The sequence below is a fragment of the Oncorhynchus mykiss genome, chromosome 26 (genome assembly GCF_013265735.2).
Source record: "Oncorhynchus mykiss isolate Arlee chromosome 26, USDA_OmykA_1.1, whole genome shotgun sequence".
NCBI lineage: Eukaryota > Metazoa > Chordata > Actinopteri > Salmoniformes > Salmonidae > Oncorhynchus > Oncorhynchus mykiss.
This window is the reverse complement of record NC_048590.1, coordinates 6,885,930-6,900,042: the sequence shown is the minus strand read 5'-3', so window position 1 is coordinate 6,900,042 and position 14,113 is coordinate 6,885,930. Positions and strand designations below refer to the sequence as shown.

At 45.5% G+C, this 14,113-nt stretch overlaps 1 protein-coding gene across 10 annotated transcripts in view; it reads right to left on the bottom strand.

Annotated features, from left to right (window-relative positions):
* The window catches only part of LOC110487144 (C-myc promoter-binding protein), a 161,027-nt gene that overhangs the window by 95,384 nt on the left and 51,530 nt on the right, over window positions 1-14,113 (bottom strand). For all 10 annotated transcript variants that reach the window (XM_036964104.1, XM_036964105.1, XM_036964107.1 and 7 more), the window contains 6 exons: window positions 13,282-13,451; window positions 4,740-5,023; window positions 3,499-3,565; window positions 3,001-3,059; window positions 1,996-2,140; window positions 466-641 (listed from right to left, as the gene is read on the bottom strand). In XM_036964104.1, the coding sequence (XP_036819999.1) occupies window positions 466-641; window positions 1,996-2,140; window positions 3,001-3,059; window positions 3,499-3,565; window positions 4,740-5,023; window positions 13,282-13,451 (901 nt within the window). The remainder of the gene's footprint in view (window positions 1-465; window positions 642-1,995; window positions 2,141-3,000; window positions 3,060-3,498; window positions 3,566-4,739; window positions 5,024-13,281; window positions 13,452-14,113) is intronic.

Sequence of the window (14,113 nt, the reverse complement as noted above, 5' to 3'; positions counted from 1 at the left end):
TGTGCTTACTGGGAGATGGTGTTCGTGTCAGAAGAAGCAGTGCTTACTGGGAGATGGTGTTCGTGTCAGAAGAAGCTGTGCTTACTGGGAGATGGTGTTCGTGTCAGAAGAAGCTGTGCTTACTGGGAGATGGTGTTTGTGTCAGAAGAAGCTGTGCTTACTGGGAGATGGTGTTCGTGTCAGAAGAAGCTGTGCTTACTGGGAGATGGTGTTTGTGTCAGAAGAAGCTGTGCTTACTGGGAGATGGTGTTCGTGTCAGAAGAAGCTGTGCTTACTGGGAGATGGTGTTCGTGTCAGAAGAAGCTGTGCTTACTGGGAGATGGTGTTCGTGTCAGAAGAAGCTGTGCTTACTGGGAGATGGTGTTTGTGTCAGAAGAAGCTGTGCTTACTGGGAGATGGTGTTCGTGTCAGAAGAAGCTGTGCTTACTGGGAGATGGTGTTCGTGTCAGAAGAAGCTGTGCTTACTGGGAGATGGTGTTCGTGTCGAGGTCGACACAGCTGACGTCCAGCGGGGGGTCGTAAAGGTCAAAGTAGCGTGAGTCGACACCCACAATGAAGGGGCAGGGGGCGGAGAGGACCCCTGCCAGAGCCAGCGGGCACAGAGGGATGTATGGACACGGCCAGTGGAATGGGAAGATCATCTGAGGGGGAGAGAAAGAGAGGGAGGGAGGTCAAAACCGAGAGACATTACCAATACTGCAATTGTTAGCTACTACTAAAAATACTAACAAACTGCCATAGCGAATTATTTAAACCCTACTATCAAACTGCCATAGTTAATTATTTAACTTCTACTATCAAACTGCCATAGCTAATTATTTAAACCCTACTATCAAACTGCCATAGCTAATTATTTAAACCCTACTATCAAACTGCCATAGTTCATTATTTCACTTCTACTATCAAACTGTCATAGCTAATTATTTAACTTCTACTATCAAACTGCCATAGCGAATTATTTAAACCCTACTATCAAACTGCCATAGCTAATTATTTAAACCCTACTATCAAACTGCCATAGCTCATTATTTAAACTACTTACTAAAACCACAAGCTACTACCTAAAGTCCTAAAGATTCAAACAACTGATATCTGAGGTTCTATAGCATTAAACAGCTGATATCTGAGGTTCTATAGCATTAAACAACTGATATCTGAGGTTCTATAACATTAAACAGCTGATATCTGAGGTACTATATAGTGTTAAACAGCTGATATCTGAGGTACTATATAGTGTTAAACAGCTGATATCTGAGGTTCTATAGTGTTAAACAGCTGATATCTGAGGTTCTATAGTGTTAATCAGCTGATATCTGAGGTTCTATAGTGTTAAACAGCTGATATTTGAGGTACTATAGTGTTAAACAGCTGATATCTGAGGTACTATATAGTGTTAAACAGCTGATATCTGAGGTACTATATAGTGTTAAACAGCTGATATCTGAGGTTCTATAGTGTTAAACAGCTGATATCTGAGGTTCTATAGTGTTAAACAGCTGATATCTGAGGTTCTATAGTGTTAAACAGCTGATATCTGAGGTTCTATAGTGTTAAACAGCTGATATTTGAGGTACTATAGTGTTAAACAGCTGATATCTGAGGTACTATAGTGTTAATCAGCTGATATCTGAGGTTCTATAGTGTTAAACAGCTGATATCTGAGGTTCTATAGTGTTAAACAGCTGATATTTGAGGTACTATAGTGTTAAACAGCTGATATCTGAGGTACTATAGTGTCAAACAGCTGATATCTGAGGTTCTATATAGTGTCAAACAGCTGATATCTGAGGTACTATATAGTGTCAAACAGCTGATATCTGAGGTACTATATAGTGTTAAACAGCTGATATCTGAGGTACTATATAGTGTTAAACAGCTGATATCTGAGGTACTATATAGTGTTAAACAGCTGATATCTGAGGTACTATATAGTGTCAAACAGCTGATATCTGAGGTACTATATAGTGTTAAACAGCTGATATCTGAGGTACTCACAGCCACCAGAGCCTCAGTGACACTGGTCAGAACAGCGGGCCGTAGAGAGTGGACCAGGATCTTATGTTCTGTCACAGCAAACACCAGGAGCGTTATAGCATTCTCCGGACCGAGGTTCTGCAGCAGTATGGAGAACCGACCACCACTGGAACACAGCCATAGAAGAGATTAACACACTACATCACTATCATAACACATACCATACATTAACCATACCATAACTAATACCATACATTAACCATACCATAACATATACAATACATTAACCATATCATAACTAATACCATACATTAACCATACCATAACTAATACCATACATTAACCATACCATAACTAATACCATACATTAACCATATCATAACTAATACCATACATTAACCATACCATAACATATACCATCAATTAATCATACCATAACATATACCATACCATAACTAATACCATCAATTAACCATACAATCAATTAATCATACCATAACTAATACCATGAACTCCACCAGCAGTCACCAAACCTTCATCCAATTCTTTAAACCAGGTATGTTTTGGAGTTCCTCAAGGTACTGCTATAGGACCACTACTGTTCATATTATGATATACACCTGTTAAATCCACTTCAATCAGTGTAGATGAAGGGGAGGAGACAGGTTAAAGACAATTGAGTCATGGATTGTGTATGTGTGCCATTCAGAGGGTGAATGGGCAAGACAAAAGTTCATTTGAACAGGGTTATGGTAGTAGGTGCCAGGCGCATCGGTTTGAGTGTGTCAAGAACAGCAACTCCGCTGGAGTTTTCACGCTCAACAATTTCCTGTGTGAATCAAGAATGGTCCACCACACAATGGTGACATCCTGCCAACGTGGCACAACTGTGGGAAGCATTGGAGTGTAAAGTCCATCCCCCGACAAATTGAGGGCAAAGGAGGGGGGGGGGGGGGTTGTGCAAGTCAATATTAGGAAGACGTTCATAATGTTTTGTACACTCGGTGTATATGATACCTGTCTTACCTGAGTGGTAGAGGGGATGACACGGGCTGGCTCAACATCAGGCTGTCGTGAGGAGAGAGCTGGGGAATGTCAACACATTATCAGAGGTATAGTGTGGTGGGGACAGGTCTGGCACAAAATGGCTGCCGCGCTTCATTTAGCAGGTGGCTGTTATCAAAGATTCCCATATAACCAGTACTGTCTCTGTTGCCAGAGATTGGTGCTAGAAGGGGGTATAGTGTGGTGGGGACAGGTCTGGCACAAAATGGCTGCCGCACTTCATTTGGCTGTTATCAAAGACTCCCATATAACCGGTACTGTCTCTGTTGTCAGAGATTGGTGCTAGAAGGGGGTACGTTACCTCAATACAATGTGAATAACTTTGAGAAAAACACTATTAAAAGAATGATGATTATGATCAAGACAGAGTCAGACATGGTTTAGTCGTGAATAGAGACACACACTGACAGAAACCATAAACATAACATAGCAGCCAGCACCATGGATGTCTTAACTCACCTGCACCAGTATCCTGGGCCTCTGAGAGGAGGGGAACGGGACCTTGTGCATGAAGTGGGAGATGTGCCTGACAGGAAGAAGAAGGAGAAGAAGAAGAAGAAGAAGAGGAAGAAGAAGAAGAAGGAGAAGAAGAAGAGGAAGGAGAAGAAGAAGAAGAAGGAGAAGAAGAAGAAGAAGAAGAAGGAGAAGAAGAAGAGGAAGGAGAAGGAGAAGAAGAAGAAGGAGAAGAAGAAGAGGAAGGAGAAGGAGAAGAAGAAGAAGAAGAAGGAGAAGAAGAAGAAGAAGAAGAAGAAGAAGAAGAAGAAGAAGGAGAAGAAGAAGAAGAAGAAGAAGGAGAAGAAGAAGAGGAAGGAGAAGGAGAAGAAGAAGAAGGAGAAGAAGAAGAGGAAGGAGAAGGAGAAGAAGAAGAAGAAGAAGGAGAAGAAGAAGAAGAAGAAGAAGAAGAAGAAGAAGAAGAAGGAGAAGAAGAAGGAGAAGAAGAAGAAGAAGAAGGAGAAGAAGAAGAAGAAGAAGAAGAAGAAGGAGAAGAAGAAGGAGAAGAAGAAGAGGAAGGACAAGAAGAAGGAGAAGAAGAAGGAGAAGAGGAAGGCGAAGAAGAAGAAGGAAAAGAAGAGGAAGGAGAAGAAGAAGGAGAAGAGGAAGAAGAAGAAGGAGAAGAGGAAGAAGAAGAAGGAGAAGAGGAAGGAGAAGAAGAAGGAGAAGAGGAAGGAGAAGAAGAAGGAGAAGAAGAAGAGGAAGAAGAAGGAGAAGGAGAAGAAGAAGGAGAAGAAGGAGAAGAGTTACAGGACATGGGCCAGAAATAACCCTGAGGAGGAGGTGAGCATAATCTGTCATCACACCGTCTGGGACAGGGGGGGGGTAGATTTACATAGAGTTCTGCCACTACACAGTCACCTGACCATCACAATGCCCTGTTGAACTGTCAGCAAACACTTGATCTAAACATAGCCTCTGGTGTTTATTTAGTGGACTGGATACCATTTGGAATTGTTCAATCTTCTAGGGAGTGTGTCTACAGTATATCTATGTACAAAGTGCCTGGGTATGGTGCCTGTCCTATACAGAGCTGTCCGATAACACAGGCAGTGTCATACAGGGTCACTGACAACACTGTGTACATATAAAGGACCGTGGCTCAGCATGGTCCCTAGCAACACCAAGGCCAATGGGTTCAAGTGCTGCAGTTTTGATACCACAAATGTCTGCTGTGTCCTAATATATATTATTCTCACGGTGCTCACTTCTCGATGGGCAGGGTGTGAGGTCCAGAGATGCAGTATCGATAGAGGAAGGTGAGGAACTTGCGGAAGGCGTCAAAGAAGGGCCAGTGAGACAGCAAACAGATACACTTGTTGGTGTGTAGCGCTCTGGGGCCCGGAGCTGGGGTGCAGGGGGAGGTGGCTGGGGATGAGGCTGGGGAACAGGGCCCGTGGTCCAGCCCCGGCAGACCCAACTGAGAGCGCTGCTGGTCGGTCAGACAGTCCTGGGAGTAGGGCTCGTAGAACTGGATGGCTGCACCGTACACCTGAGATGAGGAAACACACAGATCCATTAGTACATAGAGGTAGGGGCACATATGAGTGGAGCGAGGAGTGGAGCGAGGAGTGGAGCGAGGAGTGGAGGGAGGAGTGGAGCGAGGAGTGGAGCGAGGAGTGGAGGGAGGAGTGGAGCGAGGAGTGGAGCGAGGAGTGGAGGGAGGAGTGGAGCGAGGAGTGGAGCGAGGAGTGGAGGGAGGAGTGGAGCGAGGAGTGGAGCGAGGAGTGGAGCGAGGAGCTGGAGCGAGGAGTGGAACGAGGAGTGGAACGAGGAGTGGAGCGAGGAGTGGAACGAGGAGTGGAGCGAGGAGTGGAGCGAGGAGTGGAGCGAGGAGTGGAGCGAGGAGCGAGGAGCTGGAACGAGGAGTGGAACGAGGTGTGGAGCGAGGAGTGGAGCGAGGAGATGGAGCGAAGAGTGGAGGGAGGAGTGGAGCGAGGAGCTGGAGCGAGGAGTGGAGGGAGGAGTGGAGCGAGGAGTGGAGCGAGGAGCTGGAGCGAGGAGTGGAGGGAGGAGTGGAGCGAGGAGTGGAGCGAGGAGTGGAGCGAGGAGTGGAGCGAGGAGCGAGGAGCTGGAACGAGGAGTGGAGCGAAGGGCATGCCTGTCCCAGCATGCATTTGTATAGTCTACTTGTGTGCTGCTATAGCCCCTTGCTTTAGCTACTGTCATGGAGTTCACTACATATTATCATAAAGAAACTGATAAAACACCCAGGTGTTAAATCACTTACAAAGATGAGAAGGAACTAAGAGCAAGAGAGGGAGTGTGGTGATGTAGTGTCCACAACTAAAGAAGAGAGAGTGTGGTGATGTAGTGTGGTGATGTAGTGTGGTGATGTAGTGTCCACAACTAAAGAAGAGAGAGAGTGTGGTGATGTAGTGTCCACAACTAAAGAAGAGAATGAGTGTGGTGATGTAGTGTCCACAACTAAAGAAGAGAGGGAGTGTGGTGATGTAGTGTGGTGATGTAGTGTGGTGATGTAGTGTGGTGATATAGTGTGGTGATGTAGTGTGGTGATGTAGTGTGGTGATGTAGTGTCCACTACTAAAGAAGAGAGGGAGTGTGGTGATGTAGTGTGGTGATGTAGTGTGGTGATGTAGTGTGGTGATGTAGTGTGGTGATGTAGTGATGTAGTGTGGTGATGTAGTGTGGTGATGTAGTGATGTAGTGTGGTGATGTAGTGTGGTGATGTAGTGTGGTGATGTAGTGTCCACAACTAAAGAATGACAGTGGAATCTGAAAAGACACCTATCCTGAAAGCATGATGGTGTACTGTGTGCACATGAGAACTAACAGACAGGAACGAGGTGGGTAGATAACTATTGTAGCAAAGCATTTATAAACAAATCAAATCTGATCTCTTAAACGTTTCTTTCATTTCTGTTCTATTATCTATACAATAGGCCATCGTTGATTTTGGCCCAATAGGTCTGGTATATGACCTCTTTCAGGGAGCTTTCTGGTTTGATTGGGTTATTTTGCTTAAAAACCTTAAGGCCTACCTATAGACAAATGTCAAAACAACTCCGCATCCCTGCCCAGCCTGGCAAGAGTGGCCCGAAGGATGTTTAGCATCCCCAGCAGCTCTGCAGGTGAGGAGAGGATAGTCTCCCCTGCTGGCCTGCTCCCCAGGCACCATCACATGAGCCTGAAGCCACAGACTCTGGCCAAACTCATGTTTCTGAACGTGAATTCAAAGGAACTGTACACTGAGCCTAATAAGGCATTGTTAATTAAATGTCTATTTAATTCTCGTGAGTCAAATCAAATCACATTTTATTGGCCACATACACGTGTTTAGCAGATGTTATTGCGGGTGTAGTGAAATACTTGTGTTTCTAGTTCCCACAGTGCAGCGAAGTCATAGCCTACATGCGGAATTTATAATGATTTAATGAAATGTTGTTTAAATGCTGAGCGCTATAATGTTCATGCCGGGCTAATGATTCACAAAGTATTTCTTTGTAGGCTATAGCCTTGAAATAATTGAAATAATATAGCCTAAATCATTTATTTTCATTCCTTCTTAGACTCCCTGTCTGGCTCCTGACCTATTCAGAGTGTTTATATACTGTTTAATATGACATGTAGTCTATTCAGAGTGTTTAATATGACATGTAGTCTATTCAGAGTGTTTAATATGACATGTAGTCTATTCAGAGTGTTTATGGTATGTCCAGGTAGTCACAACAATAGATGGGTGTTGGTTAAATGGTGATTATAATGAACGGAGGGAATTTGGAGCGACTCGATATTTTTTCTTCCTGTGAGCGAGAAGCGGTTTTTAGCAGAGCGGTTGGAAAGGACGTGGAGCGGCGCCCCGTGAGCGATGAGACGGACCTCCGACCGCTCACACTCTGACTGGAGAACATACATGAACCACACAGAGTTAGTCTTGTAATACTTGTATCTAGTGCACCATAATCAACCATTAATCACTGTGCTTCTCAGTGAAACTTAAATAAGAATCAGGGTTTTCTCTGGATAAAAAAGGGGACTTAGGTGGTGGGTGTGGCCGGGGGCTTGGCAAGGAGCCCTCTTTGTACTTAAGAGGCCCGCCCAATCATTTTCTATGCAGACAAATCCCTGAGCATTTAAAAAGCAATACATACTTGTACCAGCTAGGTTACCCTCTCTCTCTGTCTTTACTCTCTCTGTCTATATCTGACCTTATACCAGCTAGGTTACTCTCTCTCTCTGTCTTTACTCTCTCTGTCTACATCTGACCTTATACCAGCTAGGTTACTCTCTCTCTGTGTTTTAACCTTCTCTCTCTACACATTCTAAATCTAGCCTAAATCCTAGAGACAAACACAGAGCAATTTGATTCCTGGAAACCCAGTATTATGCTCTTAGAGACAGATCACATAACATCATAATATACAGTCTGTGGATCACAGCCAAAAGGCTTTTCTGATCTCCTACTGTGTTTAGGTTGTTTTCTAACTGTTCCCAGAAGAGGGTATAGTTAGGTAACAGAACAGCCTTCTGTCAGAGGGTATAGTCTAGTATAGAACAGCCTTCAGTCAGGGGGTATAGTCAGGTAACAGAACAGCCTTCTGTCAGAGGGTATAGTCAGGTAACAGAACAGCCTTCTGTCAGGGGGTATAGTCTAGTATAGAACAGCCTTCTGTCAGAGGGTATAGTCAGGTAACAGAACAGCCTTCTGTCAGAGGGTATAGTCAGGTAACAGAACAGCCTTCTGTCAGAGGGTATATAGTCAGGTAACAGAACAGCCTTCTGCCAGAGGGTATAGTCTAGTATAGAACAACCTTCTGTCAGAGGGTATAGTCAGGTACAGAACAGCCTTCTTTCTGTCAGAGGGTATAGTCTAGTATAGAACAGCCTTCTGTCAGGGGGTATAGTCAGGTAACAGAACAGCCTTCTGTCAGAGGGTATAGTCAGGTAACAGAACAGCCTTCTGTCAGAGGGTATAGTCAGGTAACAGAACAGCCTTCTGTCAGAGGGTATAGTCAGGTAACAGAACAGCCTTCTGTCAGAGGGTATAGTCAGGTAACAGAACAGCCTTCTGTCAGAGGGTATAGTCTAGTATAGAACAGCCTTCAGTCAGAGGGTATAGTTAGGTAACAGAACAGCCTTCTGTCAGAGGGTATAGTCTAGTATAGAACAGCCTTCTGTCAGGGGGTATAGTCAGGTACAGAACAGCCTTCAGTCAGGGGGTATAGTCTAGTATTGAACAGCCTTCTGTCAGAGGGTATAGTCAGGTACAGAACAGCCTTCTTTCTGTCAGAGGGTATAGTCTAGTATAGAACAGCCTTCTGTCAGGGGGTGTGTTCTGCCTGTGTGTACAGTCTAGTACAGAACAGCCTTCAGTCAGGGGGTGTGTTCTCCCTGTGTGTACAGTCTAGTACAGAACAGCCTTCAGTCAGAGGGTGTGTTCTGCCTGTGTGTACAGTCTAGTACAGAACAGCCTTCAGTCAGAGGGTGTGTTCTGCCTGTGTGTACAGTCTAGTACAGAACAGCCTTCAGTCAGGGGGTGTGTTCTCCCTGTGTGTACAGTCTAGTACAGAACAGCCTTCAGTCAGAGGGTGTGTTCTGCCTGTGTCTACAGTCTGCACTGTCCTGTATGCTGTAAAGTGTTCATACCTTGTGTTAGTAGATGTCTGGGTCAGTGGCTGACAAGCTCAGTTTAAAAGGGAAGCCTGGTCTGTGTGCAGAATGAGGGGCAGTACACCAGGACCTCCTGACTGTCTCTACGACCTTGGCCAGTAAAACACAGCTCACCTACCACACTCACAGTTGGGTCACCCACGAGACAGACAGAACCAAACGGAGTGGTTGCACGCCGTCGTTTTGACCCCCTGGTTGCGTAGTGTTTAGTTTTAAGCCCGGTGCTACCGTAGATATCCTGGGTTCAGGTCCTGTTAGTTTTATTCAGACCTGGGTTCAGGTTCTATTAGTTTTATTCAGACCTGGGTTCAGGTCATGTTAGTTTTATTCAGACCTGGGTTCAGGTCATGTTAGTTTTATTCAGACCTGGGTTCAGGTCCTATTAGTTTTATTCAGACCTGGGTTCAGGTCATGTTAGTTTTATTCAGACCTGGGTTCAGGTCCTATTCGTTTTATTCAGACCTGGGTTCAGGTCATGTTAGTTTTATTCAGACCTGGGTTCAGGTCCTATTAGTTTTATTCAGACCTGGGTTTCACCACATAGCTCCACTTTCAGACCCCAGAGACAGAGATGGGGTTGTATTTTAGGTAGTATTCAATAGGTCCACTAAGCCTAGGCAAGCTCAATCAAGCTACTAGCTAGCTGTTACCTTGCTGCCTGTCACCGTGGTGTTTATAGATAAGCTAGCTAGCTAATAGCTAGCTGTTACCTTGCTGCCTGTCACTGTGGTGTTTACAGAGAAGCTAGCTAGCTAGTAGCTAGCTGTTACCTTGCTGCCTGTCACCGTGGTGTTTATAGATAAGCTAGCTAGCTAATAGCTAGCTGTTACCTTGCTGCCTGTCACTGTGGTGTTTACAGAGAAGCTAGCTAGCTAGTAGCTAGCTGTTACCTTGCTGCCTGTCACCGTGGTGTTTCTGCTTGGTGGTTACTCTTTGAAGCCAAGATCCTTCCGGCAGCTGTGACTGCCTATCTATTTCTGGTTGTATCTGTTCCATTTCATTCTTGTGTGTGTGTGTGTGTGTGTGTGTGTGTGTGTGTGTGTGTGTGACCCACTTTCGCTGCTGGCGTGTGCTGTGCGTCACCGTGGTTTCCTGGTGCCCCAGTATGGGTAATGTTTTGGCTGAGGTCCTCCTCAGCTGTTGTTGTGTGTGAATGATTCAATGCCTGCCACAAGAGGTAGACATGTCACCAGAGGTCTCTTCGCAGTCCCCAAGTCCAGAACAGACTATGGGAGGCGCACAGTACTACATAGAGCCATGGCTACATGGAACTCTATTCCACAGTACTACATAGAGCCATGACTACATGGAACTCTATTCCACATCAGGTAACTGATGCAAGCAGTAAAATCCTTTAGAAAACAGATAAATATACACCTTCTGGAACAGCGGGGACTGTGAAGAGACACACCCTATCTTTTGCTTTATATGTGATGTACAGTAAGTGCTTTAATGTATTTAGATCCCAGGAAGAGTAGCTGCTGCCTTGACAGGAACTAATGGGGATCCATAATAATAAACCCCAGGAAGACTATCTGCTGCCTTGACAGGAACTAATGGGGATCCATAATAATAAACCCCAGGAAGACTATCTGCTGCCTTGACAGGAACTAATGGGGATCCATAATAAACCCCAGGAAGAGTATCTGCTGCCTTGACAGGAACTAATGGGGATCCATAATAAACCCCAGGAAGAGTAGCTGCTGTCTTGGCAGGAACTAATGGGGATCCATGATAAACCCCAGGAAGAGTAGCTGCTGCCTTGGCAGGAACTAATGGGGATCCATGATAAACCCCAGGAAGAGTAGCTGCTGCCTTGACAGGAACTAATGGGGATCCATAATAAACCCCAGGAAGACTATCTGCTGCCTTGACAGGAACTAATGGGGATCCATAATAAACCCCAGGAAGAGTATCTGCTGCCTTGACAGGAACTAATGGGGATCCATAATAATAAACCCCAGGAAGAGTATCTGCTGCCTTGACAGGAACTAATGGGGATCCATAATAATAAACCCCAGGAAGAGTAGCTGCTGCCTTGACAGGAACTAATGGGGATCCATAATAAACCCCAGGAAGACTATCTGCTGCCTTGGCAGGAACTAATGGGGATCCATAATAAACCCCAGGAAGACTATCTGCTGCCTTGACAGGAACTAATGGGGATCCATAATAAACCCCAGGAAGAGTATCTGCTGCCTTGACAGGAACTAATGGGGATCCATAATAAACCCCAGGAAGAGTATCTGCTGCCTTGACAGGAACTAATGGGGATCCATAATAACCCCCAGGAAGAGTATCTGCTGCCTTGACAGGAACTAATGGGGATCCATAATAATAAACCCCAGGAAGAGTATCTGCTGCCTTGACAGGAACTAATGGGGATCCATAATAATAAACCCCAGGAAGAGTATCTGCTGCCTTGACAGGAACTAATGGGGATCCATAATAACCCCCAGGAAGAGTATCTGCTGCCTTGACAGGAACTAATGGGGATCCATAATAAACCCCAGGAAGAGTATCTGCTGCCTTGACAGGAACTAATGGGGATCCATAATAAACCCCAGGAAGAGTATCTGCTGCCTTGACAGGAACTAATGGGGATCCATAATAACCCCCAGGAAGAGTATCTGCTGCCTTGACAGGAACTAATGGGGATCCATAATAATAAACCCCAGGAAGAGTATCTGCTGCCTTGACAGGAACTAATGGGGATCCATAATAATAAACCCCAGGAAGAGTATCTGCTGCCTTGACAGGAACTAATGGGGATCCATAATAAACCCCAGGAAGACTATCTGCTGCCTTGACAGGAACTAATGGGGATCCATAATAAACCCCAGGAAGAGTAGCTGCTGTCTTGGCAGGAACTAATGGGGATCCATAATAAACCCCAGGAAGACTATCTGCTGCCTTGGCAGGAACTAATGGGGATCAATAATAAACCCCAGGAAGACTATCTGCTGCCTTGACAGGAACTAATGGGGATCCATAATAAACCCCAGGAAGAGTATCTGCTGCCTTGGCAGGAACTAATGGGGATCCATAATAATAAACCCCAGGAAGAGTAGCTGCTGCCTTGACAGGAACTAATGGGGATCCATAATAAACCCCAGGAAGAGTATCTGCTGCCTTGACAGGAACTAATGGGGATCCATAATAAACCCCAGGAAGAGTATCTGCTGCCTTGACAGGAACTAATGGGGATCCATAATAAACCCCAGGAAGAGTAGCTGCCGCCTTGACAGGAACTAATGGGGATCCATAATAAACCCCAGGAAGAGTATCTGCTGCCTTGACAGGAACTAATGGGGATCCATAATAAACCCCAGGAAGAGTAGCTGCTGCCTTGACAGGAACTAATGGGGATCCATAATAAACACAAATGTGTAGGTGTGTGTGTGTGTGTGTGTGTGTGTGTGTGTGTGTGTGTGTGTGTCCACGTGTATGAGAGTGTGTGGATGCGTGTCCACGTGTATGAGAGTGTGTGTAAGTGTGTCCACGTGTATGAGAGTGTGTGGATGCGTGTCCACGTGTGTGAGAGTGTGTGGATGCGTGTCCACGTGTGTGAGAGTGTGTGGATGTGTGTCCACGTGTATGAGAGTGTGTGTAAGTGTGTCCACGTGTGTGAGAGTGTGTGGATGCGTGTCCACGTGTGTGAGAGTGTGTGGATGTGTGTCCACGTGTATGAGAGTGTGTGGATGCGTGTCCACGTGTGTGAGAGTGTGTGGATGCGTGTCCACGTGTATGAGAGTGTGTGGATGCGTGTCCACGTGTGTGAGAGTGTGTGGATGTGTGTCCATGTGTGTGAGAGTGTGTGGATGTGTGTCCACGTGTGTGAGAGTGTGTGGATGTGTGTCCACGTGTGTGAGAGTGTGTGGATGCGTGTCCACGTGTGTGAGAGTGTGTGGATGCGTGTCCACGTGTGTGAGAGTGTGTGGATGCGTGTCCACGTGTGTGAGAGTGTGTGGATGCGTGTCCACGTGTGTGAGAGTGTGTGGATGCGTGTTTGTTTGTTAAGATAACATTCATTGGACCTAGTGCGTGCATGTGGATGGGTGTGCATGGTGGAATAACCATTCTCGCAAGGTTAGGTGTGTGTGTGTGTGTGTGTGTTACCTTCTCTCCAGAGGATCCGGTCAGTACGAAGGTGGAGAAGACAGGCAGGGGGTATTTGGTCTGGGCCGGCCAGGCCTCGATGGTGGCCCCCATGGGCAGACAGAACAGAGGCACGGACTCAGGCAGGGGGAAAGACTCATAGTCCTCCTCAGGATACCTGCTAAACAGACCTGGAGGGAGGGAGGGAGGGAGGGAGGGAGGGAGGGAGGGAGGGAGGGAGGGAGGGAGGGAGGGAGGGAGGGAGGGAGGGAGGGGGGAAAGGGGAAAGGGGAGAGGAGGGAGTGAGGGAAGGAGAGGGAGAGAAGGAGAGAAGGAGAGGGGGAGGGAAGGAATGAAGGAGATCACACCTCAATAAAATGGGGGTTAATGTAGAATGTTTCTATCATAATGAACCACTAAACAGCTATGGGTTAATGTAGAATGTTTATATCATAATGAACCACTAAACAGCTATGGGTTAATGTAGAATGTTTATATCATAATGAACCACTAAACAGCTATGGGTTAATGTAGAATGTTTACATCCTAATGAACCACTAAACAGCTATGGGTTAATGTAGAATGTTTACATCCTAATGAACCACTAAACAGATATGGGTTAATGTAGAATGTTTATATCATAATGAACCACTAAACAGATATGGGTTAATGTAGAATGTTTACATCCTAATGAACCACTAAACAGCTATGGGTTAATGTAGAATGTTTCTATCATAATGAACCACTAAACAGCTATGGGTTCATGTAGAATGTTTATATCATAATGAACCACTAAACAGATATGGGTTAATGTAGAATGTTTACATCATAATGAACCACTAAACAGCTATGG